This window comes from Brienomyrus brachyistius, chromosome 8 (assembly GCF_023856365.1).
Source record: "Brienomyrus brachyistius isolate T26 chromosome 8, BBRACH_0.4, whole genome shotgun sequence".
Taxonomy (NCBI): Eukaryota; Metazoa; Chordata; class Actinopteri; order Osteoglossiformes; family Mormyridae; genus Brienomyrus; species Brienomyrus brachyistius.
In genome coordinates, this window is record NC_064540.1 from 28013521 (window position 1) to 28040668 (window position 27148).

Genomic DNA, 27148 nt, shown 5'->3' on the forward strand with positions numbered 1-27148 from the left:
CAACAAATACCAAAGAATTTACTAGAACTCACTCATCAATGGCAATCTTGGAAGGAATCTCGGACCACAGCCGGGCATACTTGACGGGCGTGACCGGCTCCTGTGGGTCACGGTCCACATGCATGTGCAACATCAGTCGGCAGAAAGACGCCCGTAAATCATATGGTAGGTCTTCATCTGACATGCAGCGCAGTATCAGGTCCACATCCAGCTGGCCTGAGATCTTGTTGATGGCCAGGTACTGCCGATCCAGGCACATGCGGGCAAACAGGTTCAGCTGGTACCTAGATGGTCACACACATATATTATGCAGACAGGTAAGTAAATACAGTTCTCTGCCTTGGTCTGAATCTCACACCCTCCACTTGCCTGTGGCCTCAACTACTTTAATTGCAATCTACAGATATATGCTACATAAGACCATTGTAGCGGCAGGCAACTCAGCCATCAGGTATGGCCTTCTCAATAGTGGTATAGACCTCAGGAGCACCAAAATGACTGATCTGTCCATCTACTTGTCATCTTCTCTTCAGTCAAGAATTCTGATGAATACGATCTGGGCACCTCCCTCCTTCCACATCCCTAACCTGTAGTAGCTGACCACTTCCTGGTCCTCCTTCTGGCCTTCCTTGGCATCCTGGGCCAGCTCCCGAATGCTCTTGCTGCGAATCTCCTTGTTTCTGTCCTTCCAGAAGAGCCAGACCTCCTCTTCATCCTCCTCAGACTCCGCTGGGTTCTCCCCGGTCGGCGTGCCCTCAATCTCAAACCGTGACAGCACCAGCCTGATGGAGATGAGCCGCAAATGGGTCATGACACAGAGGACGTGAAACTCACAGCCACAGCTCCAGCGCAGCGGAAACAGGGCTCCTCGTTCACCTCAGACTAATCTAAATACGAGCTGGTGAAGAAGCAGCGGGCTGAATAACTTAAGTTTAGGGTCAAATTTTTTTCCTATTTATTAGCAAAAATTATTTCCTTCGAATTAAACCGATATTGGCTATGCTTACATATTACCAATTCACAAAGTTACGAATACATTTCTTGTATATTTTGTGTGAATGCTGGCTTCCTGACATTTCATGCTTTCTTTTGATCCCTGAGACAAATATTTAGTGAAGGCAAAAATTATATATTTTAATCTAAACTTCTGATGCCAGTTCTTAAACAGCATCTATGTTGATGCTGTTCTTTATGGCAAATGTCCTCTAGCTTAAGACATTAAGACTGGGGATTAAGGTTAAGCCTGGAGCACTTGGAGGCCACCCACACAAACATGTGAAGAACATGGGAATCGAACACCTGGAAGTGTGAGACTGCAGCATTATCCAGCAAGCTACCACAACACATAGAACAGTATAATAATCAGGAACCATATTTCACAAATGAATGAATAGAGCTTCCCAAAACTCTCATTTGGTGGGGAATGGGACCTTCTCAGGTCTCCCAGACATGTCGGGAACTCACTTTGTCTCAATCAGGATGTCGGCATTAGTGGGGTCCAGAACGGCATTGCAGATAAGCTCCTGTGTCACGGGGATGGACTTGTTCATGGACACACACAGGTCGGACAGGTAGTCCAGAAACCTGGGGGGGGGAATATGGGACAAAAGTAGGTGTTCAGGAATCTCACCCTGCATACAGGCAGATGTCATGACCTTTGACTCTTGACGCGCACTACAAGAATTTCAATGGCATAGCTAAATCTAGCACAGGTTGCAGTAACCCAAGGATGATCAATGTGAAACTAAACCATTTCGGCCATACTGCACCAAGATCATCTTCGAACCTGGGTTCCCTGTTCTTCCTCACGAGACTGACAAAGGTGTCTATCTCCGCAGCTGTGATGTGCTTCTCTAGGAGCTTGCGGTTGTTGTGCAACAGGGCCGTGATGGTATCCTCAGCCAGCACGTCGTAACCAATCTGCTTCTGCATGAAGCGGAACTGTTTGGCGATGTACTCCTACACGAAAGGGAACACGATCAGACGGCTCACTCCAGAAACCTGTCCGAGCTGATGAGCTGGCCCCTTGGCACGAAGAATCAGCCGAAGGCTCAGCTCACGAGATCGTGAGCGCGTATCCGGCCCGCTAACATGCCACTGGCCTTTCGCAGCTACAGGAGCTGCACTGATCTGGGTAAGCCTTTGTGCCTATAAAATCCCATCTTGCCCTCCACCAGGCCCACCTGGTTCTTCCGGTAGTCCTGCTGGGAGTGGCGGAGGACCCGGTAGCACAGGCGACAGATGTGCCGGAAGGGGGCGTGGCGTTGGTCACCCAGCTCCTCCAGACGCAACATGGGGCCATCACCACTGTCAGTGAACGGAGCCTGTAACAGCTTAAAAATCTGCAATGGGAGCAAGGGGCAGAGCCAGCTTGGTAAGTGGTTAAATTAACCTTGAGATGCACACTTGGCTGGAACAGAACAGAGAACACTGGGGTGTTGGAAGTGGGCCTTGGAAAGAGGAACTGGCCTGACTGAACCCAAAGTCTACATCAGTAGCAAGACAAACCTTCCAGAAAATGACGTCTTCTGCTTTGATGTTGGCCTATATCGCGTTTCTTAAATCTGCAGACATCGTTTCAGAGATGCAAACTCCACATCTGAGGACCTGCACTACCATGGCCTGAATGCCATCAGCTAGCTGGTATCTTTCATTTCCTCCTACAGCTCACTTTGACCTCTAACAGTCATATGACAGACATTCATGACTGCTGCATTTTTTTATTTAAACTAAGGGGATGCACAGCTATCCAGAGAGACAACAAATACGAAGGCTATCCGTGACTCCTGAGCTTCGCTCACATAGCACTAGAAGGTCCTTCTCCATGCTTTCTGCCTGCTGCTCTACAAGAGGCTTCAGATGTTTATCAGCCTACCTGTTTGAGAATATTCTGCTCCCTCATCAGTTTCTGCCTCTCCCGGTCAGGCTTGTTAACCATGATCTCCAGCACATCTTGGCCACTATTGGGGATGTCTACCACAAAGAACACCAGGTCCTCCAGCAGTTTGGTGACAAACCTACAGCATGGGTGGAGTTGATCCAAACACGTTATTTGCATGGGAACTGCCAGCACCCAGGCGCAAGTTCCGTTACCGAAGGGAAAATGGGGTAAACAAGTTTTGGTAGCCATGGAGAAAAAATAAGAAAAACTATTATAACGACATTATTCCACCTCAATCTGAGGAATAATCTACTGAGAGTGATTCTTCATCATTATACCAAGTTTCTGCACTGGGGTTTTTCCAAACTTGCAGACTCACAGATGATGAAATGAGTCGGTGAGATCATACCTCCTCTCATTTTGCGTGATCGTTCCTTTCTCCAGCTTGCCCGCAATTGAGGCCAGAACCTTGCTGGCGTCATTGGCAAAGTCCAGATCGCGCACCTCTGCAGGGGGGACTGGCACAATGGCGAAGGCCTCCTTATCCTCCTTCACAGTAGATGTGCCAATCTAGGAGGGGGTGTAAACAAACGGGCCAGATGACAGCTACGGCATGAATGATGACTCCATGTGACTGCCCCAATTAAGGAAAATAGCCGTTGAGGTGTTGTTTCACCATTTCGTGGCATGTCTTATTTCATAAACCTAACATTAACAAAAATCAGGAAATTGGAAAAGAAATTGTGGTTCTAGAGTGACAAATGTCATGCCAAGCATGTTCGGGTAACTGATGTATCGTTTACTGCTGTATACAATGCGGATATTTCCTGGCCCACGTACCCTTAACATCACTGGCTTCTCCTCCTCTTTGTCAATGGGGTTGTTAGTGCTGTGGACCCATGTGTTGGTGCACAGGTGTCGAAGCCTCACGTACGAGTTCCTGGGGGAACGCCAAATATAGACTGGGTCCAAAATACGAGCAACATGGAGATAAGGACACATTTAAAAAAAAAAAAGAGGGATGCCTTTTCTAGGTTTCCACAGAAGGTTCTTGCAAAGTAAATATGGCTGTAGTTAGAGAGCAGCAAACCAACCTTCTACACCAGTGGCCAAAAGCGTATGAAAACAATTTAATGGGAATAAGAGATTGGGTCAACTTTCCAGTAAGGAATCAATCATATCATACATTCAGATGCTGAAAGGCGATTTCAGTTATGGTGCATGGCTGAACCCATGGATCCATAAAGCCTTAGCTTAAAAACAAAGATGCTCCGTGAGGCCATGGCCACCCTCCTATGCAGCAGTAACCATGCCAGCATATCAGCCATGTCTCCAACTGATGGTTGCTCATGTCCATCCAAAAGCATGAATGCAGGGTTGGTCATGGAGAGACAACCACATTACTGTTAGTCAAAGGACAAAAGGTGGCTGTGTGTGGTTCACATCCTCCAGCATCAATAAGCTATAAACACCAAAACCTTGTCGATGCTGCCAAGGCGAACACAGAACCGGCCATCTCAGCTGGGAGTCCCACTCCTTAAACCACGTATGGGTGTTTCACATGGCCACTCATGCTGTAACCTATCCCCACAGGAACCAGTCATCTCATCCGACCATAAAGTCCTTGAATGCCCACGACCACAGCTCACGATGCCGGAAATTCAGTGCCTGAAGCAAGTGAGCAACAGGAAAGCCGTGAAGCTCTCGCAGAAGAAGCCAGGGCCTCAGACGTGCTGAGTTCCTTGGAGTAACTGATCCAGCATCTCATTCATTAGAGATACTGACAGCCGCCCCCCCCACCACCACAGCCCCCCACCGGAAAACACACTGCCAGGACTGCACTGCTATACTTTAAAAAACTTGGAGAATAAGACCATTTGCCTTTTATTTACAGATATGACCATTGCCATGACACACCACAGAGCTAACAGGAGGGGAATTCCAGGCTCTGACGCACATCTACTGTATCTGCAAGCTAAAATTGGATGCAGACAAATTTGCTAATCTTGGCAGTTGGCCTTTAATTACAAAGAAAAGCGGATGCAGAGAAAGGAGGCTTTATGAAGCTAGTGCCTTACGCAACCTCTGCGCTCTGCTGTTGGACGTGGAGCATGACAGAGTCTGTTTACACGCCGCATTGCGACATCCTCGTCTGGATCAGCCCATCCATTGTGTGTCGACTGGAGAAGTTGGTTACCACAGTTTTCTGATTAAAAACGAACACGGTACTTTCCTGACATTAATGAACTGTGTAGAAATAGCGGTTTGTGGAGGATCCACCCTTTTCCCTCCCTCTCCTCACATCCCCAGGAAGTGGAGCGTGATGTGTGAGGTCCAAGGATGAAAAAAGACGAATGAAGCACGAGGGAAGCGGATTGCCACCCCCAAAGTCAGAGGGAGGAGAAAGGGGATTTCTACGGGGGCTTTTCTTTGCTGCAGGATAAAAAGAAATGCGATTTGAATTTATTATTATTATTATTATTATTATTATTAATCTCTGAAAAGGCTTTTCAGTGATCCACTGGCTTCCCATACATCAGGGACAGCAAGTGACAGGGAGCAACAACTTGTCGTTTCATATGTAAAAACTCCCCATCACTCTGAAAATGGAACTCGACCCACAGGCAGTGAAATAAGTCATGTCCATTTACGGCAATTATGATGGAACCAAAAAAGAAAAACAGATGCCAAACATATGCAGAAAAATAGATGCACACTGACACAGCGTCCCATCTCTACACTGATTCACACTCAAATTCAGCACTCCCTAAAAGTCCATATTACATACAGCCGGGGGGGAGAAATCACGGCACAATATTTTGTTTCACTCATTTCACAACTTATGGATGCGCCGTTTCTCTGGCATTAGAAAGTCGCTTCCGCCCTTTGCCTGGCTGGTTTCTGCCCCGTTTCACCTTATTCTTGTGTATTGCTGTCTTACTCAGTGTCTGGCTCAGTGTAGCCTTCTGCCAGCAGAATCAGGATTAAAGCAGGATTTAAAAATGCAAATTTGTTTAAAATATTTTTAAGTGGTCTCGTAATTTTTTCCACAGCTGCAAATATCCATCCATCCATTTTCCAAACCATTTATCCTACTGGGTCGCGGGGGGTTCGGAGCCTATCCTGGAAGCAATGGAATGGGCACGAGGCAGGGAACAACCCAGGATGGGGGGCCAGCCCATCGCAGGGCACACTCACACACCATTCACACACACAGGCACGCCTACGGGCAATTTAGCAACTCCAATCAGCCTCAGCATGTTTTTGGACTGTGGGGGGAAACCGGAGTACCCGGAGGAAACCCCACGATGACATGGGGAGAACATGCAAACTCCGCACACATGTGACCCAGGCAGAGACTCGAACCCGGGTCCCAGAGGTGTGAGGCAACAGTGCTATCCACTGCACCACCATGCCGCCCCAGCTGCAAATATAAATGGAAAAAAAAAAGCAATGTAAAACATAGACTATCCGTAAAGATGAATCATCCCGTCAGCTTGTTGGATCATCCCGAGGCGTGAGGCAATCCCAAGTCAGGAGGTTAGATTTCAGAAACGTTTGTCAACAACGCATGACCAACCCGTGAGAACACAGCTGCAGGGCTCAGTCGTTCCCTGAAGGCCACGACCCAGACTAACCTCCCACACAGCAACCGGACAGCAACAGCATATGAAGAATTACAGTAATAAATACCAGCAAGTTAAGCAGTTATTAACATGCCAGTCTTTCCAGAAAAATTACTGTCCAGCTCAAACATGCGTGACCGTTTCTATTCCAACTCCATCAGTCATGCAACTAGAAGCCAAGAACGGATTGAGACGCCAAGGCGAGGCTCTGCCACTCAGCAAGAAAGGAGAAGCGCTGCTCTGAAGATTCGTACCTGGGCACCAGGGAGTCTCCTCCTCGCAAGGTGGTTGGGTCCAGCTCAAAGATGGAGGAAATATCGTTGCCGTCAGGGACGGAGACGAGGCTGTACATGACCTTTCCCTGAGGTGTGTGGAGCCGAGCTCGCAGGGCCTCGTGTTCGGAGTCCAGCTGATCGAAGGACAGATGGCTTTCAAACACAATACAAGGGACAGGCTTCTGCTCAGAGCCGCCTAACCCAGCCGTGGGACAGCACACGGATTTCACAAAAGACCAGACAGTACCGACGCAATGGTTTGGGGGGACAATCAATCCATTGCTGCGGTTGCATATTCAGGGACATCAATGACAGGGGGGGCAGAGATAACTTTGGGAATGCCGTTCCTACTGTCCAGCCTTCCAGCAGTGGCAGGAATTCTGCTAATCCTAGACCTACCCTTCGGGTTCATGTCATGGATGACTGGTGAAGACAGGGGACAGTGAATATTCTGGCAGGACTGGACAGGGCCCAGTGACTCAGAGACATAACACTGCTGTAATCTACCAGCTGGATTAATAAAACTTAAAATTATTATTAGCTAAATTGTAAAAAGTCTTTACCCAACTAGTCACCAGTTCAAAACATAAATTTGGTAGTATACTGCCCTCTACAGGCAGACTAATGGCCACACTAGTCATACTAACATTTCTTTATATATAATGACACCTAGTGGTCATTTTAAAACACTTCCCTTATACATTTCAATCCATATTATTTAGATTCGAATTTTATTCTTCCATTTCCCGGAACCCTGAGAGACTCTGGACTCCAGCCAAGTCAATAGAGCATGAACGTTGTAAAACACGTGCCTCTGCCACTGATCTGTAATCAGTACCCTGTGTAACACCCATGCAGAGCAAGCATCCAGACATGAACCTGCGAATTGCATGCACAAGGGACAGAAGCATCTTCAGAAGATGCTGCACAAAGGGATCAGCTCGGCCAAACTCATCCCACCTCCGCTACCAGACTGACAGGTGAGAGTGTGTATGGGACAGGGGGTTGATTAAACACATTACCTGGAAATTAAAAGGGATAAAATCCCCAACCTGCAACGTAAATGAGAGCCAATACAGAAGTTAGGCCAGGCCTCAGTACTCTGCAGGTGAAAAGCAATCCGCCGGTCCTGCAGGTCTGACTTACAGAAGAACGAGGTTCTGGGTTCTCCTCTACATAATCTGGGTTCACCTGAAAAGAAACGTAAAAAGGAAGGTGCTGAAGGCATACTGCTAATTTAAAAAAAAAAAAAAAAGAAAAATTAGTGATTTTTATATTACTTTCAATTTTCATTTGAAATCCAGTTTATTTGTAGTTCATTTTTAGTGAGGCTTTATTGGTTTTCATTTTAAAGATATATTTCTATCCATCCATCCATCCATTTTCCAAACCGCTTATCCTACTGGGTTGCGGGGGGTCTGGAGCCTATCCCGGAAGCAATGGGCACGAGGCAGGGAACAGCCAGCCTGAGAGTTTTTCTCTCATTTAGTTCATATCTTATTTTCAGTTTAAAGTTTTAATAATTTCAATTCTAGGGATAGACTGAAAGTTTATTAAACTATACTAAACTGACTAAAACTATTTTCCGAATCTAATCTTCGGTGAATCCTACATGAATGCACAGAGCACATTACGCACTGTCCTCAAAATGGGCAAAACATGTTCCAGAGATTATTAATGGTAATTCAACATAAACAGTGAGAAGTATTTGAGGTAATTTCAGTCAGTTTCTGATGCAATATTAATAGTTTTCATTTTTAGTTTTTTCATTTTTATATCTTATAGCTTTACAGTTTAATTTATTTAAGTTTGTTTTGTAAGCAATATTAATAGTTTTTGAACTTGCGGAGGAAACCCCACAACGACATGGGGAGAACATGCAAACTGCGCACATATAACCCAAGCAGAGACTCGAACCCGGGTCCCAGAGGTGTGAGGCAACAGTGCTAACCACTGCACCACCATGCCACCCAGTTTTTGTTTAGTAGTAGTTTTTTATTTTCGTATCTTACAGCTTTATAGTATAATTTATTTCAGTTTGTTTTGTATGCCCACTGACAATTATAACCCTGGTCCACAGTGGCGTCCTCCACCCCACAAATCTCCACACCCCCCAAATACAGTCCCAGGTACACCTGGTTCCCATTCCAAACAGACAAAATACACCTGGCTCACCTCTGCAGCCAGATAGGATCCAGTGGCCAGGTGCTTAAATCGAAACAAGCTGTTCCAGTAGCCAGCTCCACCTCGACAGGGATCGGGATGTACCACCTGCCCCAGGGAAAAGCCAAAAAGAAAGGAAAAAAAAGTGAAACACAGCACCACCTAGTGTCTGTCTGAGATGAGAGTAGCCGATTCACAAAAAACAGCCTCACTGAGAAATCCATGGAAAGCCATCGATTAAAACACATACAATCATTCGCAAAATGCAATTTGTATAGTCTCGACAGAAATCTCATACACACTGTAGTTAGGTGAAACCCATTTATGAGAATTGCTTGATTTCAAAACTTTAAATTGATCTGAAGTACATCACATGTAAAGAATCTGAACATTTCTGGGAATAACTAACACACTCACAAAGTCCATGTTCCCCTTCGGTACGGTATCAGAGAGTAAAGTCTTAGTAATAAACACCTAAGCATCTATCATCCATGTCTAACTTTCAGGGCTCACCTCCACTTCCCATAAGGCCTTGCTGCTTGTGGCAGAAGTAGCAGACTGGCGGCCAGTGGTCCGGAGGAAGACGTGCTGCTTTTTCCGGTATTCGTCGCAGGTGAGAAACTTTTCCTGTTCTGCGTGAAACAGCCGAACGACATCACCCTGAGAGCAGAAGCAGAGAGGCAGAGTCGAGGGGAGAAAATGTTCCAGGTCACTCAAAGACGAACACTTCTGCAGCAAAATACCTTATGATTTAAGAGAGAAATGTAGGAGGAACCTACCCCTTTAAGAACAGTCTCCATGTTGTCACTCCATTTCATAAACAGGACTATCTTCCAGCTAGTGTTGCAGTTAACAGAGTTCACCTGTAGGGAAAATGCGATTAAAGAGGAGAGAGTCAAGGAAAGTTATAACACTGGGAATAAATAAAATAAAGTAAATACGTATATGGAAAAACTGTAAAACTATTATTCTCCTTTCAAGCCCCTGATATCAGCTGAAAATAGCATCAATTGAAAGCGGCTTATGAATATGTGACTGCAGACACACCTCATTGCACCCTGGGTTGTCCACCAGCTGATGGCTACTGGCATGAAGAGGCTGGCCAGCATTTACAGGGTTCAGAACCACTTTGTCCCCAATGACGACCTTTTAAGGAACAGAGAGAATCGAAGAAAATTATTGGCTGAACTTGTTACCCAAGACATGGGCCCAGGTAGTTACAGAGACATTCAATCTCAGTAAAGCAAGGATTTATGTATAAACAGAGAAAATCAAAAATATTACAAGAGGAGTACATTTTTATAGATATGCCCACAAGGTCACAGTTGGAATGTTTGGAGGAAGTGTGTAGCTCAGTGGGCTAAGCCTCTATGAATGTGATCAGAAGGTCGCTGGTTTGAGTCCAGTCTCAGCACGTCTGTGGGTCCTTGAGCAAGGTTCTTAACCCCCAGCTCCATGGGGGCTGCTATGGGTGGTTGCCCTTCATGCTTGCACTAATGGAGACCAAGATGGGAAAGGTGAAGATAGTTATTTTATTGATCCCTGTGGGGAAATTCTATTACTATTTTTCATTAAAAATTGGCACCCAGGCAGAGTAAAATCACACGTTTCACTGTGCTGGACTTTAATGAGGTTACGACTGGCTCTTTAAGTGCACTGTGATTAAGCGCCGTTTGGAGCTCTGAGTCTGCAGATTAGGAGTCCAAGAAGAACATGCAGGGAAGAGAATTTCCCAGTAATGGGCCCTTTAGCCCCAGTACCAGGGGACCTGTTAAGGGCCGGCGCTCCGGCTGCACCACACTGCAAAACCCGTCTGTTCACAAACAGGGAAACAGAGCAGATGGATGGAGCTAAAACAGAGCAACCGAGACGTCTGTCTCGCCAGGAAACGGAAGTTGAAGCGAAAGGCTTACGTGTGAAAATCGGTGAAGATCCCAGATATGAAACCAGACCAGGGCTTCGGCATGAATGAGAGAGAAAGACCCAAGCCGTACCCCTGACCCACCCCGCTGCAGACTGAATTAGCTCATACTGTCATATACTCTTCATGCCTGAACAAGCAAAGTCCTCACTACTGCTAAAGGCACAGCCATAGTTATTCTGCAGGTATGGTTAGATTAAAGGAAAGGTGACATTGCTGATTTGGTTCAGCCTGATGTCATTAATTATATAACATCTTGTATTTTTGTTTTACAATATTTGTACCTTACAGTATGGTTATTGGAACGTAACCCCATTGTAAGCTGAGGAACGTCTGTACCTAACTGCATTTTTCGACGATAGGAAGAAACTGGAGCACTTGGAGTAAACACATCCATTGTGTACTTGTTCTGTAATTTAATAATTGTTCTGTTTTAATAAACAATGCTAATAAAAAATAACTGCTCAGTTTGAAGACCATACTGCAGCTTGAGTACAGCCCCCATGTAGACCACAGACCATCACTCCTCAAGGCACCATGGGTGATACAGAAAACAGAACAACAACAATTAATACTCCAGTTTAATGTGCTGGGAGTTTTTCCTCACTGATCTGTCTTATGCTGTATTCCAATTTCCCAGTTGGAAATTTCTATTAGAACGGCCCCCCAAGTCAGAATTCCTACGTGAAACGTTGGAAAAATCTACATGACCCAGACCTCAGAATTCAAGATGGCTGCACCCAATATCAAAAGTTAAAGCTGCTATTTTATAGAATTTATTAACATTTATGTCTTATTTGTGGCTTAAATCGGTCGTACACATAGGAACACATCCACAGGTAGCGGTTGGACAGTACTATGTGTTTTCATGCACAAAATACCGCATCATGTGTTATCAACTGGTATTGCTAACAATGGCTAACGATGAACCTACCTAGAACTGGGGCCTGTTTCAGAGAGCAGGATTTCTTACTTAGCCGGATAAGGTAGTCTGGTGTAAATGAATGAAGATAAAGTCCATTTAAACTGGGGTAAATTATATCCGATAAGTTATCTGACTAAGAAAGAAATCTTGCTTTATGGAACAAGTACTGGGTATTGCTAAACGGCTTTCCGACTTGCTGTACTGGAACGCGGTTAACTCAGGCGTGACATCATTCCCATTTCCCTCAGGGTTACTCACACTGTCACCGATAGAGCGCAGTTTGTAGAAGGGTTGGATGTAGAACCAGGAGCCCTCGTTCCCCGCAGAGTCCAGAGTCACCCTCATGGCATTCTTCTCCAGGAGGGCGGGCAGACGCTTGTTCACAGTCAGGTACTTATTGCTCTTCAGGTGGAGAAGCTGGAGACGGATGGAGGGCAGAGTGAAAACTGTCACGCACGCACACACACACACACACACGCAAGTGAGCTCAGCAGTGAGAGCTCACACACACACAAACACACAGACACAGACACACACACACACACACACATATGCGCGTGTACATGTATGAAAAATGGCACCAGCGACAGGGAGAATCCGTGCCAAACCAATGAGATCGCAGGCTCTCCAAAGAGCCACATTAGGAAATGAGCTTGAACTCCTTCCAAAGCATAATAAAGTGAACGCAACTTCACCACAGAATCACAATAAGGTGAGAGTGTGCTGCCAATGTGAGCATGCAGAGCAGTTCACGCACTGTTAAGAAAGGTCATCTGTAAAACAGTTTGAATCCTTTCTGCTGTTCCAACCCACCAAAGACCCCAATATTTCTGCAGATAAAAATGCACTCAAAATTACGGGACTTGTTAAATATTAAGGTCAGAAGCTAAATTCACACATTCCCCGATTACCCAGCAGCTGAAGAACCCCAGAAGCAGAGCAGCATACAGCTGCGAAGGCCCAGAGCATCTTGCGTGAGACACCCCGAGTGACGGTCTGATCCGTAAGGAAAGCAGTCATGTGGCTGCCATCGTTTCTGCACACTTTATGGCACAGGAGACTCCCGGGGAGATTCAGCTCAGCTCCAGGAAGACAGAATAGATGAAGCTTCTGAATTATGGGCAATAAACAGACACGCCCTGGTCGGGAAGGAGCGTGCACGTGGTTCTGGATGCAGTTCTGCGTCAACATGGCCGCTGTGTCCCCTGATCCAAGACTTTAGGCTCTCCTTGTCTGCCGCTACAGCAGAATTCCCTTCCAAATGCACCACCAATGGGGGAAGCATCTACCTTTTCCTACACTGGCGGTGCCGTACTCTGTAGGCTGTGACCTGCTCCATCGTGTCATGCTCAGTGCTCGCTCTCAGGCCCACTCCACCTCAGGCCTCCTGTCATGGGATCAAGGCAACCCCGTCGCACACAGCCGTACCTGAATGACGTTGCCATACTGTATGACGGTTCCCAGCAGCTTGCGGTTCTCAGACTCATTCTGCTTCTTCTCCAGGTCAGCTGCATGCTGCAACAGACAGAGGACCCGGGAAGGCATAAGGGGGGCAGAGATGGGACTGCACATGTAGCCAAGCATATCGATTTGGGTTTGGACGGTAGGAGCACGTCCCTATTGATATTGGGAGTACTGTGTGTGTTTAGCAGGGTGCGAAGTTTGGGGGTAATTTGGTCCCAGTGTTGAACCGTCCCCAGTTCTTTGACAAGACTTTCTTCCATCATAGGTATATACAGGGGCACTGGCTCCAGCTGAAAGCTGATTGGCCTCTGGAGTGACCTCTCCCCTGTCACTCACCAATGCAAAATGCATCATAGGCTAATGACAAGGTTGGCCGCTCTGTATGAAATACGGACCGTCTTATGTCCTCCATTTAAAAAATAAATAAATCATATAATCAGCCCCCAGGGGCACCCTGGGGGGGGGGGGGGGGGGGGGAGGGTAAGTTAGATCAATTCCAATTCCGAGGGCCCTAAAAATAACTGGATTGCTGATTTGGTTTAGCATTGGTTTGTCATTAGTTATATAACATCTCAGAAAATATAACTGGATTGGTCTAGATTGGGGGTCCAAAATGTTACGCTTTCATGGGGCCCAAAATCTCTAGCAGCACACCTGATCGCCCCTGACATCCATTTCAGTTTTAATTCAGTCTGACTAATCTCCCTCTAGTGCTGCTCATCACACCATAAACAACAAATTTGAGCCAGATCGTTCTCCAGCTGGGAAGTAAGAAGTCTGTAGGCCAAAACCTTCACCCATGGAGAGCTCAGCTCCCAAGAGAGCAGATACATTATGCAGCTGCCCCAGAGGATCGGCCTCCACACCAGACAAGAGAAAAAGAGGCTATACAATTACGAATGGGAGAAGACTGGTTCTGCAGAGCCGGAGAAATGGGCCAGGAAGCCGTGCTGCAGGGCATACTCACATGCAACTTGTTCAGCAGCACCGTGTCTGTGGTGTTGTTACCCCCAGGCTTGGCCGCTTTCCAGAACTGTTTCTGTGCAGAGTAGCGGTTCATTGGGCACAGTTTGAACTGGCAGTCTGCGGAGAGAGGAGAAGCCACACTGGGGAGTTACACATTTGCGTAGGGTCAGGTGAAGCAAAGGGCACAGTACCCACTACAAATCAGCAGCCAGCTCAGCTCGATGAAACACAGGTGATTATTTTCAACTGATGCTAATAAGACTGACATAATGCAAATAAGAGAAAACTGCTACCTGGATAACAGGGAAGGTGATTATCAGTGCCATAGGAGGAAAATAACCAGACAAGGACTGGCCAAAACATGCACGAGTGGACCATCGAGACCACCAGGAGGCACTGAACAGATTAAGCCATCCATCCACCCATCCATTTTCCAAACCGCTTATCCTACTGGGTCGCGGGGGGTCCGGAGCCTATTCCGGAAGCAATGGGCATGAGGCAGGGAACAACCCAGGATGGGGGGCCAGCCCATCGCAGGGCACAGTCACATACCATGCACTCACACATGCACACCTATGGGCAATTTAGCAACTCCAATTAGCCTCAGCAAGTTTTTGGACTGTGGGGGGAAACCAGAGTACCCGGAGGAAACCCCACGACGACATATGGAGAACATGCAAACTCCGCACACATGTGACCAAGGCAGAGACTCGAACCCGGGTCCCAGAGGTGTGAGGCAACAGTGCTAACCACTGCACCACCATGCCACCCCTGAACAGATTAAGCAAGACTGCACAATACCAGCAACAAAATTCTGCAACTCTTATTTCTCCAAAATGCATGGCTCATTTTGGCCAATCACCTCTCAGAACAGTAATTCTCAGCATGAATATTTCTACTGTAAAAGTCCCCAGATGTAAACATGACAAAAAAAATCTAGATGGGACACCTATGCGAAGTTCAATGGGTCAATGTTTCAGAGAACCACCTAGGTACCTAAAATAAATATAGATCCTACAAACCATATAAATAGAATGGACAGGTACACAACACACAGGAAAGATTGAAACAGCCAGGAAGCAGAGCCAGAGAGACCTGGAAATTCATTTACAGTGAAGCTGGACAGCTGGATAGCAGGGTTACACTGTACGGAGGCCAGTGCTTCAGTCTTGTACCATGACTTAAGTTCTAAAGATGTGCTGCTCTGATCAGTGTCAGCAGTGAAACGGCCTCTGGAGCATACAGATGTGCAAGAGCAGACATCATCTAACAGGAACTATAAAAGTACAGCTTAGAGACGTCAAGCCACGAAGGAGACCTTCCCCCAGAGTCTCTCTCTCTCACACACACACACACACACACACACACACACACACACACACACACACAGGTGGACAAAAAGACAACACCCCCATCATAAACCAGGAAGCAAACCTGAGGTGGCCAAACTGGAACTCTCTGGATCCTGTTTTTAAATTTGCCTTTCTGGGTAAATACCAGCTCAGAAAGATTTATTCATGTCAAACTCACAGCATGAAGATGCTGCCTTTGCGACCTACAAGACAACATGGTTTAAGGAGACAAAGCTTGCAAGGGAAGCAAACAGTCTCCAGTACTGCATACCATCATTTTATTCCTTTTGATTTTCATTTGATAATTCCAGTCACCCTACTGTACGTTATTTTATTGTCTTTCCGCCATTGCAGCACTTCTTGCAGTGAAAATGCTGAAAGACACTTGAAGGACACATTAAATATTTTACCACGAGGTTGACAATTGTCAATGAGTAACTTAAGTATCGAAAGCCAAGAGCAGATCCTTAACGAGGACCCACCTATGGAGGCCCCACTTGTCAGCCAGGAGGCCAAAGCATGCCAGGTTATCCCCCCCATGGCCCCCGACATGGCTCCCCTGCACTCCCTCCACCCCCATCCCAACACCTCCATGAGTAACTTACACCCACAAATAGATTGGCGTTAGTCAAAGAAAGTTCAGACCAGCCCAACTTTTCTGTGCACGACTTATTTGTACAAAGGCACAGTAGCGCCGTTGTCCATTTTGCAGTGCCTTTGAAAAGCAGCTGGTAGGTGAATTTCCAGGAATATATCATGAAAAAAAACACACAAGCCTTTATACACCACGGAGTGTGCAGCCCAGAGAACTGGAGCAGAGGCTCACCTGACCAGCTAACCTACATCTCTTTGGGTAACCAAATGTAGGTACTGCTTCCAGGAAGAAGGGCTTTCCTCAGCTGCCGGACCACTGCCCCACAAAGAAAGTGTAAAACTTGCCTGTCCTATTTAGAGCTTATTATTGATCCTTCAGCTGCCAAGGTTACATATATTGCATCCACTTTCTCTGTTCTGATCTCTTTCTCACCATTCCAAGCCCAAGACCTCGATTGATTTGATTAAATTGTGGTCATGCAAGGTCAGTGTGAGGTCATTAATTCTGATGCTTGTATCACAACATTAGATTTTAGAGTTAGCAAAATACCTTAAGTCCAACAAGTCCTCGCTAACCAACAAATCTGGCTTCATGTTAAGCCTCAGGTCAGAGTGCCCAAAGCAGTTTCAGCAATCTCATTCATACTCAGTCAGCTAATGACCAAATATTCAATTTCACTATAATATTTCTTAATTCTGTTAATTTACTCCAAATTATGTTCATACTACTTAAGACTGGACATAAAGAAGAATCAGGTGATTCAGCAGAAGATGCAACCTTTTCAGACCTGAGACAGTTTGGTGAAGTCTTGTTCTCAAAATATATGCTGGTATCACACCCATAATTAAGAAAACTGTTCACCATCACCTGCAGGCTCTTGCTTCATAATTTATCTGCTAATTCATTCTTAAAATACTCCAGGAGTCGATTTCGCAACACGCGGCCCTGTGCTTCGTCATGAACCTTACAGCTGGAACATGAGGCTCCAGAAATGGCCGTGTGCGAGTCAGGATCAATGGAGTGAAGTAGCACGGCGAAATATGGGATGGCTGAATTTTTAGCATGAATTAGAGTGATGTCCTCAAGTATCTTGTACTGGCCAGGTCTGTAACAGAGGAAGCCGTGCTGCGCTCTCACTTGAACAGGAGCTCATCCAATGCTGACATTTACTTTTTTATATGCATTTTATTTATTTAGCAGAATATTTTATCAAAAGTAACATTTTACCAAAGTAAAATTTTTTTGAAGAAATAAGGGTCAAACTGGAGGTTGAGTACCTTACTAGAGGGCCTAATGGTGACATCACATTTCTGACACTGGGATTTGAACCAGCGACCATCCAATCATAGGCAAAGTGTCCTAATCCAAAATTAAACACTGCGCAGGTCATAGCCCAGGCAGGAACGCAGCACCATTAAAAACAATCCGTTATGAGCTACTTTCACAGTAAGTACGCTGTAACCTGCACGAGTAAACTACATCATGAAACTGAAAATGTCCATCGCTTACTTTCATAACCCCCTCCATGAGCAACAGTGGGCCATGGACTTTTCTTCCAAATTTGCATACCTTCAAAGCGGATCACAGTTCCTTCTTTTTCTGACAGTTTACGATAACCACAAGCACACAGAACACAACAACATGGCTATGAATAGAACTGGGGTCCTATCTACTCGCATGCAAGCAAGCTGCTAGGGTACCAATGACGGAAACAGAGACCACAAGCGCTGGAGGATCTCCATTCAGCTGGAGAGCAAAGTTCACCGAAGGCTGTAGCCTTCTCATGACAAATAACTCAAATATGGCTAGAGGCAGGAAAGCACTGCGGTTGTATATGAAAAAACAGACGTATGAATTATCATATGAAATAATGAATGGAACCAGTGCTTGATTACCAACGAGAAAAGGTGGTGGAACAGAAGGCTCAGCTTGCATGACAACACCCTCATGTGGAAGAACAAGTTCTCCCATGATGGCACCTTCAGATATCTTCTCATCTTATGGGTTTAACATCTGCCACAGAGACATCATGCACATCATGCCTTATAATACATCTAAAGCACTAAGACTGAAGGTTGTGTTCCACACATGGCTAACACCTCTCCTGTGGATCCTGTAACACTGTCCATTAAATATACAGTCACATGTGCAATATCTACAGGCCTCCGGATATACAATTAACTCATTAGTTACAGTATAGCTCAACAAGTAGAGCACTGAACTAATAATGAAAGGTTATGGGTTCAAATCCTAGGAAGCATATGTAAATTGTAACCCCCCCCCCCCTTACTGCAAGTCTCTTTGGCTAACCATGCCAGATCAATGAATAATAGGGATGTAACAATAAACGCAATATTGCGATAAAAAAAATACTTCGAAACCATTGTCAGACTGTTACGATATCAACCACGACATCACGTGGTTATTTCGCTTGTATAAACTCCGTCTCAAAAAATACATACTACATTAACAAATGCTTTGGCTATATTGGCCATGAACTATTTTCACGCATTATTTAGCACAGGGCCACACTGTTTCAGCTTGTGAGCTACATGGCCAAGTCAAGATGATTGACCCATTATAAAAAATGCAAAACAAACATTTACTTATAAATATACTGAGCATTCTTTACTATTATTTATTATTATTAATTTTCCTTTGGGATAAAGTATTCTCGAAGTTAATTTGAATTTAATCTATATTGTACTGGGATTTTAGTTCCTTCACCTTTCTCTTTCTCAGCTCGCTTTTCAGAGAGAAGTTTATGTCGTAGATTTTATGAACAGTCTGAAAATGCCGCTCCATACTTCCCATCTTCAGAAAAGCAATGGTAGACTGACAGATGAGGCAAACGCACTTCGAATATGACATTGTGAAAAAAGTCCTCATCCCATTCCGTATGGAAGAGGTAGGTTTTTGGCTTCTTGGGTACAAAGCTCCCCCATTCATTTTTATACCCTTTCTTAAGTGTCTCAGAGTGTGTCTCGCTAACCACAGATGGGTGGACTTCACGAGCTACTCAAAGCTATATTACAGTCAAGGCTCATATGAGCCCTAGCGAATGGCAAATGAAGAGTTTTGTTCTACAAACTCGGCCCATTTTCTCATCACATACTGAACTAAACATAGCAGAGGTGTTGAAATCGGCTGTTTCGGAGTGAGAATTCGATGCGACGGACAGACGAAATCATCACGGCATTGCAGTCGTTACGGATAACGCATGAAATGCAGAAGTGGCAGTGCGAGAGGCCAGGCTGTGCCCTCACATAAAATGTTTTGCACATGCGGGTTTGAACGCATGCTGTGTTAGCCGCTTGCTTGGTGGAGTAAGGCGGGTAGTATCGTCTTTTCACCGCAGTTCTACTGTCTTCGCTGTATTGGCCACCAAACACAGAGCTGCCAATGCATAAGCTGATCATGGATGTGGTCACACGATGGAACAGCTCCCTCGACATGCTTGAGCGCTACCGAGTGACGAGGTGAGGCGCAACGGACGTGACAAAGACACTTTGGACACAACCGACATCACAGATGCCATGGACGTAGTAAGGCTTCTCACACGACGCAAAAAAGCAACCGGCGTGTTGTGCGATGAGTCGCGGCCTACAGTCTCTCATTGTGCCCCTCAAGCACATGATAGAACAGAACATGTCACGGTGCGATGAGGACTCCACCATAATCGTCCAAATGAAGCGAGCCATACTGAAGGACTTGACTGATCTATACCAAGGGGAGCAATAGCAGTTTCTGTTAGAAAGCACTGTGTTGGACCCCATTTCTGTAGCTTGCGGCAGCTAAACCACAGAGAGAGAGAGAGCTAGTATTCAACAGGCTGAAAATGAAAGCAACACAGATGCAGAACCAGGTATTCATTTCTTTATTTATTTTACACGCATGTTGCATTTGTGAACATTTTTCTACCTTTGCTAGCTTCCACAGAACCATAGTCAAACACAGGGGACAGAACCTACACTGGCCAGTCCCTCACAGACTACTTGAGCCTGGTGATGACCTGTCACACACAGCAGATGATGGCGAGGAAGAACAGTCTCCTCCAGCAAAAAGACACCACTTGAAGATCTCCTTGGGGATTCTTTTGTTGGAACAGAGGACAGTGCCCAGTCTCACAATGGGACTGAAACTGAAATGACCTTATACAGCAAACTGACATCTATTTTACTCTCTTATTGTCCTCTTAAATGGTGGAAAGACAATGCACATATTTACCCACAGCTGTCATTACTGACCAAAGCATCTCTCTCTATCCCAGCCACCTCAGTACCAAGTGATAGAGTTTTCTACAGCAGGGGACAATGTAAATGCCCAGAGATCCCAGCTTCTACCTGAAAATGTGGACATGCTCATATTTAAAAAAAAAAAAAAAGTCTGATAAATGAGTTAATTTTTTTGTTGTTTGTTTAAGTTTACTTACTTGAAAAACTAGAGTGCACTTGACATTTTATTTCAGGGTCAGATCTCCTGGATTGTTTAATTGTTATATGTGACATTTAGCAGCACTAAGGAAATGCATATTTTTTTGCAGTGGTTAAAACACTGGATTTTCCTGTCCTGCACTGTTTAACATACCGCTGTCCCCCCGAGTCGTTTGCGTTTGTTGTCTAACTGCGCTTAGATCTGGAGGTTTGCCCACTATTCCCACTCCAACAACATTGACTCTGTCTGGAGCTGGACCTGTAATAACACTGATCGAGATGTCGAGGAGCGCACTGCTGACTGTAACAAGCTGTGCACCATAACATTACGTTCAGAAAGTCGTCGTTTGCTTTGTTAAATGTACGGTCTCTTAGCAACAAAGGACTTTTCATTAATGTGATCTCTGACATGGGTTTTGATTTTATGTGTTTGACAGACCTGGCAGGTTCCAAATGATTTTATCACACTAAATGAAGCTACGCCACCAGACTATGTATTTATTGATAAGCCCTGTGTGTCAGGACGTGGGGGAGGATTGGCTGTATTATATCGTTCCTGTTTTAAGGTTGTGTGTGTGCCCCTGCAGGATTTATTATCCTTTGAGTGCCTTGCCCTGAATTTTACTAGTAGTTTACCACTTCTTCTTTTATGTGTATATAGGCCTCCTAAAGAATCTTCTGTTTTATAAATGAATTTGCCAAATTGCTTTTCTCTGTGTGTCCTAAGTATGCATCCATTCTGGTTATGGGTGATTTTAATATACATGTCGACTCAAACAATTGTAATTTTGCTAACAATTTTCTTAATATGTTAAGCTGCTTTTTACCCAGCATGTAAATTTTCCCACATACACAAAAGGTCACATTTTAGATCTTGTTTGCACCAGTGGTATTTCTCCATCCGATCTTCTTCTGAAAGATCTGTCTCTGACCACACGGCTGTCCTGTTCAGTGTTGCTGTTCCTGAGCCTCAGTGCCGTCTTCACCCGCCCGCTCCATCATGTACGGAAACACTAAGAATATTGACACAGCTGAGCTAATTGACTCATTGCAATTCTAGTACAAAGATGAACCATTTAACTCATGCCCTGATGAACTGGTATTACTCTACAACTCTCATCTATCTAGCACCTTAAATCAACTAACCCCCCTTTAAAAACATGCACTGTCTCCTTTCTACGTTCTGCCCCTTGGTTTACACCTGAGCTGCACAAAATGAAGGCAGCTGGCCATCAGATTGAGCAACTCAGCAAAAAGACTGAGCTGACTGTCCACATTTAAAGATCATGTCTTGGCCTACAAGGAGTCTCTTAAGTCACTCCCCACTACCATCACCGTGGGTGACCGTGGGTCACCCCACTTTGCCTAAAACATCGGCTCAGTCTCTTTCTGCTTTCTCGGCTATTGATGAGCTTACTCTCCACGACCTTGTCACTAAGGCTAGGTCCACCACCTGCCTCATGGACCCCATTCCCTCCCTGCTAGTTAGAATCTGCTGTCTGTCTGTCCCCTTCTTGACCATAAACACATCTCTTCGCACAGGCTTGGTCCTCTGCTCTCTCAAAACTGCAGCTATTACTCCAGTTCTGAAAAAATCTGGAGCAGCCACTGATGATTTTAAAAACTATTGTCCCATTTCTAAGATGCCTTCTACTTCCAAACTTCAAGCGCACTGTGGCCACGCAGCTTCAAGATCACCTGACCTCTTGCAGCCTATGGGAGGAGTTTCAGTCTGGGTTCAGGACAAAGCACAGCACTGAGACGGCCCTGGTCAAGGTCATAAATGACCTGCTCATTGCTGCTGACTCAGGCCATGTCAGTATTCTCCTGCTTTCAGACCTCACTGCTGCTTTTGACACGGTCTGCCATGACGCACTGCTCACCCAGCTGGAAACACTGTTGGGCATTACAGGCACTGCACTTACCTGGTTTACATCATATCTCACGGGTAGGGAATAGTCTGTCTCTATTGGAGATTTCAGGTCCCTTAATGCCCTCCTCTCACATGGTGTCCCACAAGGTTCTGTCCTTGGCCCCCTGCTCTTCATCTTCTACATTCTACCTTTTGGTCACATTCTCTCTCATTATAGCTTAAATTTCCATTGCTATGCCGATGAAATACACATTCACACTAAGCCCTCCCATCCACTCCCTCTCTCGAATCTGGTCACTTGCCTCAACGACATTAGTAACTATGACACATAACTTTCTCAAACTCAACTATGACAAGACTGAAGTCATTCTTATTGCCACACCAACGCTGCTGAAGCCAAATCAGCCACAGTTTTCCATTCCTGGTTATTTCACCACTACTTCCTCTGAAGTTAATAACCTAGGTGTCATCTTTGATTATTCACTGTCTTTTGATTCCCATATAAAACGTATCTCCAAAACGGCTTATTTCCATTTCAAAACCATCTCCAAACTCCGCCCCTCACTCAACTTTGCTACTGCTGAGGCCCTCATTCATGCCTTCATAACCCCCAGACTCGATTACTGTAATGCCCTGCTTATTGGTCTCCCAGCAAAATCATTAAACAGACTGCAACATATCCAAAACTCTGCAGCTAGACTTCTCACCCATACAAGACTATGGCAACATATCATTCCCATTCAGTTAGACTGGCTTCCAGTACAATCTTGGATTCAATTCAAAATCCTTCTGCTCATCTACATAGCCCAGAACAACCTAGCACCCATCTACCTGGCGGATCTTCTCACCTTATACAATCTCACCCGCACTTTATGCTCTACCGATGCACACCTTCTATCCACCCCCTCTGCCCATCTTTCTTCCATGGGTGACAGGGCATTTAGTGTGGCTGGCCCTAAACTCTGGAACACTCTCCCACTTGAACTACGTACATGCACTTCACTCTCCATATTCAAATCTATGCTCAAAACTCACCTCTTCTCTCAGACCTTCTCAGCCTAGTCTTGCCTTTGGAGATTTTCTTTTGTATTTATGTCATGTTTGTTTTGGTTGATGTCAATCTGGCGCTAGTGGGTCTGTAATCAATGTGTCCTTGTCGCTACCTATTTGTTGTTTGTACCCTAACTACTTTTATATTTTATGTTCTGCTCTTACTGTACAGTGTCCTTGGGTACCTTGAACGGCGCTTCAAATAAAATGTATTATTATTATTATTATTATTATTATTATTATTATTAATAATAATAATAATAATAATAATAATAATAATGTTTGTTCTGTGGCTTGTACTATGAAGCCGGGTTACTGGCTTATTGGATTAACTTGTTGGATTTAAGGTACCACAGTTTAAATGGACTATTCACTTACATTTTGCTCAGACTACCTTCAATCTGACCAGTAACCCCACGTCATAATACAGGCCCCTGGTCAGTTAATTACCTGACCAGTCAGTGTGACTTTTGTTATGATTAAAAGATCCAGCTACTGCATAAAAAAATTTATATTCTATAAAGGAATTACTGATTGTTTGTTTTTGTTTTAAAATTACATTGTTCGTTCAGTCATTCATTGCAAAGAACAATTAAGTTCTGGCAAATGCTTAACGTCATAGCTGGATATTTCACCAATGAAAAGCAGAAACACTTTATGTTAATACCGTAATAATTACCGTATCATGAACCTTTTATTGCGATATCTTACCGTGAGTTTTTGATATCGTTACATCCCTAATGAATAAGGGTGCTTTTCCACTGCAATGGGTACTGTACTTTCAGTACTTCGAGAAAGTACCAAAAGTACGGTACTTCAAAGTGTTGGTTTTCCGCTGGCATGACGACTGGTACCAACTTCGAATGACACCAAAACATGAGGCAGGGTATTTTGTGCCAGATTAGAAAAATGGCTGCAGTATATCATAGGGCTGAACGATGTGCTATTTTAACAGCAACATTGCCAGTTAAGCACATGCAATTCTTACATCATAGTGGAATGTTTAGTACTGGTACTCGACCAGAAGTCAATGGAAAATGCAAAGTATGGTACTTGGTGAGGTGGAAAAGTTCCATAAATGTAACATACTGTCACGCCCAGCTCGTACGATCCTCGTGTGTGCCATGCCCTCCTGATTATCCACGTGTGCTTCCCTGATCATACCCAGCTGTGTCTAGTTATTTTGATCAGTCCTGTCTATTTCAGTCCGTGTCTTACCTCAGTTCCTCGTCTGTCATTGATGTTAGTCTGCGTGAGATGTTTCCTGCTTCCCGTGTCCCCAATAAATCCCCGTTTGCCCGACTTTGCCCATTTTCACGTATCGTGACATATACTAATTTGAAAAGTGCTACATCTACTGCACTATTATTCAGAGAGAGAATAAAACCTAAGTTCACCATAACCAACATCAAAGCTACAACTCCAGGAAACGTAGGGTCTTCATTTGTGTTGCAACAAGAGTTTGGGTCATTTCCTGCAGGAGTGTTGCTAGACACAGTTTATGGAGGATTTTGCCAAGCAATAATCACAGAAGAAAAAAAAATTCAATAAGCTGAAAAGTTTCTTTTTCAGTTTTTATGTTGACCGTTGGGTTAAACGACACAAGCTTTAGGACCACAGGGATTACCAACATTTCCCAAAGTGTCCCAGTATAGCCTCCCAGAATGGCCTAAGCTTGTTTGAACCCATTAAGTCGTAGATAGCAGGATAACTCAGCTATGTGAAGATGGACAGAAAAAAACTGAACGGGAGTAAATCAGATAGCAAATAATGCCAAACTAGCTGGCATCGATAAGTTATAACTGATTACAAACATTTTGGTCAATGATGGTGTGGAAAGTGGAAAACAAACAGTGAGAGATGACCCATTTAAAAAAGGGATATATTTTTCATTGCTGTGCACTGCAGAGTGACTTTAATGGGGGTTAATGAAATCCTGCTTCCCCTGTAAAATATGCACATATAAAAACATAAATTTTGTGTTAAACAGGCTGTTGACCATATACACCATCTGGCCCTTATGACTGCTGAGCAGAGAAGGTGGGCTGCACCTCCTTAATTCTATGAGTGGCCAAATACAATCTTCAGTCTAGAACACGACCCTTAGACAGTCGAGGTGACTCTTTATGCTCAACTGATTGGTTGACACAAAACCTTGGTCTGGATTTTTACTTTCCGGAAAAAGGAGTGACAACTTGGAAGCAGAAGCTGCTTGTTCAGTCTCATTACAGCTGAAGAGACATATGGTCTTCAGGGGCAAAAAGGTCTAATGAAACAAGCAACCAGAATACAAAAGGCAACACAGAAAGATACCTGATCATGGTCTCATTGCTGGAACCGCATTTTCAAAATACAATGACTTAATACTGTAAATCTCAAGAAACAATTAACTATATGTCCATGCAGGACTTGGTAAAACCATAAGAGATCAATCACAGCGCTCAATAACGGGTACTCCCACTCCGGGTACTCCCACTCCGGGTACTCCCACTCCCTCACATTCTTGGTGCTGACATAAAACCAGGAAGGTCATAATGCTTTATGTTCCGTCTACAGTGGTGTTTAGGTCAAAATCTCTGTTGTGTAGGACTGGAGTAACTGTGTGGTCTGACTGGACCAATATTCCATCCACACCCCACTATACCGCATTATGTCATTCAGTGTGTCACACAAATGAACTGGTTGGTCATAATTAAGCCTAAAGCAGTCCTCAATATACAATATGCTAAATTTTTAAATGGGGGAGGAGCCAAAAAAGGATCTAAGATCAGATTGGAATGAGATTTCAAAGGAGACCTTATTTACCGTGACAAACATGGGAATCATCTCTGTGACTTAAACAGCCAACGAGCAAAAACACGACAGAGCAACAGCCTCCTTCTTCATCACTTATAATAATGTAACTATGTTTGAAAGACGTAAACTTAACCTAGCCCCAAAAAACATGCACCATGTTCCACCTTATTGGAATTGGAGTGTATATGTTAAATTCTTTAACTAGAGATGCACAATATATTGGTTAAGATATTGATATAGACCTTAAAAATCAAGATAATCGGCATCAGTCCGACGTGTCAGTCTCGACTGATATTGCCAGGCAATATTTACACTTCAAAAGTAGCAGCAACAGAGCTAAAGACAGAAAAAATGAAATAATGGAGATGCATGAATTGGATCAGCCATTTTCTGTAGTGGAACACTAGCAATTTCATTAGCTCATTCACCAATAAGAGGTGTCAAAGTACCAGCCTGCAACATGTTTATAATTTGATATTAAATATTGCCCGTAGAACGATTTTTGGTTTTCCACAGAACAAAAAAAACAATGTAACAACATTCCGCTAATTTGTTTCACATATCATACTTAACAGTTACTGAAGTCAGCTTCAGCCAAGTAATATATTTTATTTATTTATCCTTTATTTTACCAGGAATGTTCCACTAAGATACAGTATCTCTTCTCATATCTCATTTTCACAGTTTTGGAGTAAGATTGTTTTTTTTCCCGAGAGACAAACAAACAAGAAACACAAACTAGTCAAGCCACATAATACACTTTATAAAATATTTTAGTACATTCATAGCAATATTCTTTTTTCGAGAGGCAAACAAACTACAAACAAA

At 44.4% G+C, this 27148-nt stretch overlaps 1 protein-coding gene across 14 annotated transcripts in view; it reads right to left on the reverse strand.

Annotated features, from left to right (window-relative positions):
* Nucleotides 1–27148, reverse strand: part of itpr1b (inositol 1,4,5-trisphosphate receptor, type 1b) — a 92214-nt gene that overhangs the window by 52710 nt on the left and 12356 nt on the right. For 9 of the 14 annotated variants that reach the window (XM_049022434.1, XM_049022433.1, XM_049022431.1 and 6 more), the window contains exons 4-21: nt 14223–14338; nt 13220–13306; nt 12050–12208; nt 9993–10091; nt 9725–9808; nt 9459–9605; nt 8958–9053; nt 7929–7973; nt 7805–7834; nt 6762–6916; nt 3722–3821; nt 3291–3451; nt 2876–3017; nt 2184–2342; nt 1787–1959; nt 1465–1584; nt 588–782; nt 33–284 (exon numbers count right to left, since the gene is read on the reverse strand). In XM_049022434.1, the coding sequence (XP_048878391.1) occupies nt 33–284; nt 588–782; nt 1465–1584; nt 1787–1959; nt 2184–2342; nt 2876–3017; nt 3291–3451; nt 3722–3821; nt 6762–6916; nt 7805–7834; nt 7929–7973; nt 8958–9053; nt 9459–9605; nt 9725–9808; nt 9993–10091; nt 12050–12208; nt 13220–13306; nt 14223–14338 (2320 nt within the window). The remainder of the gene's footprint in view (nt 1–32; nt 285–587; nt 783–1464; nt 1585–1786; nt 1960–2183; nt 2343–2875; nt 3018–3290; nt 3452–3721; nt 3822–6761; nt 6917–7804; nt 7835–7928; nt 7974–8957; nt 9054–9458; nt 9606–9724; nt 9809–9992; nt 10092–12049; nt 12209–13219; nt 13307–14222; nt 14339–27148) is intronic. The other 5 variants (XM_049022436.1, XM_049022435.1, XM_049022439.1 and 2 more) reach the window with 1 other exon arrangement.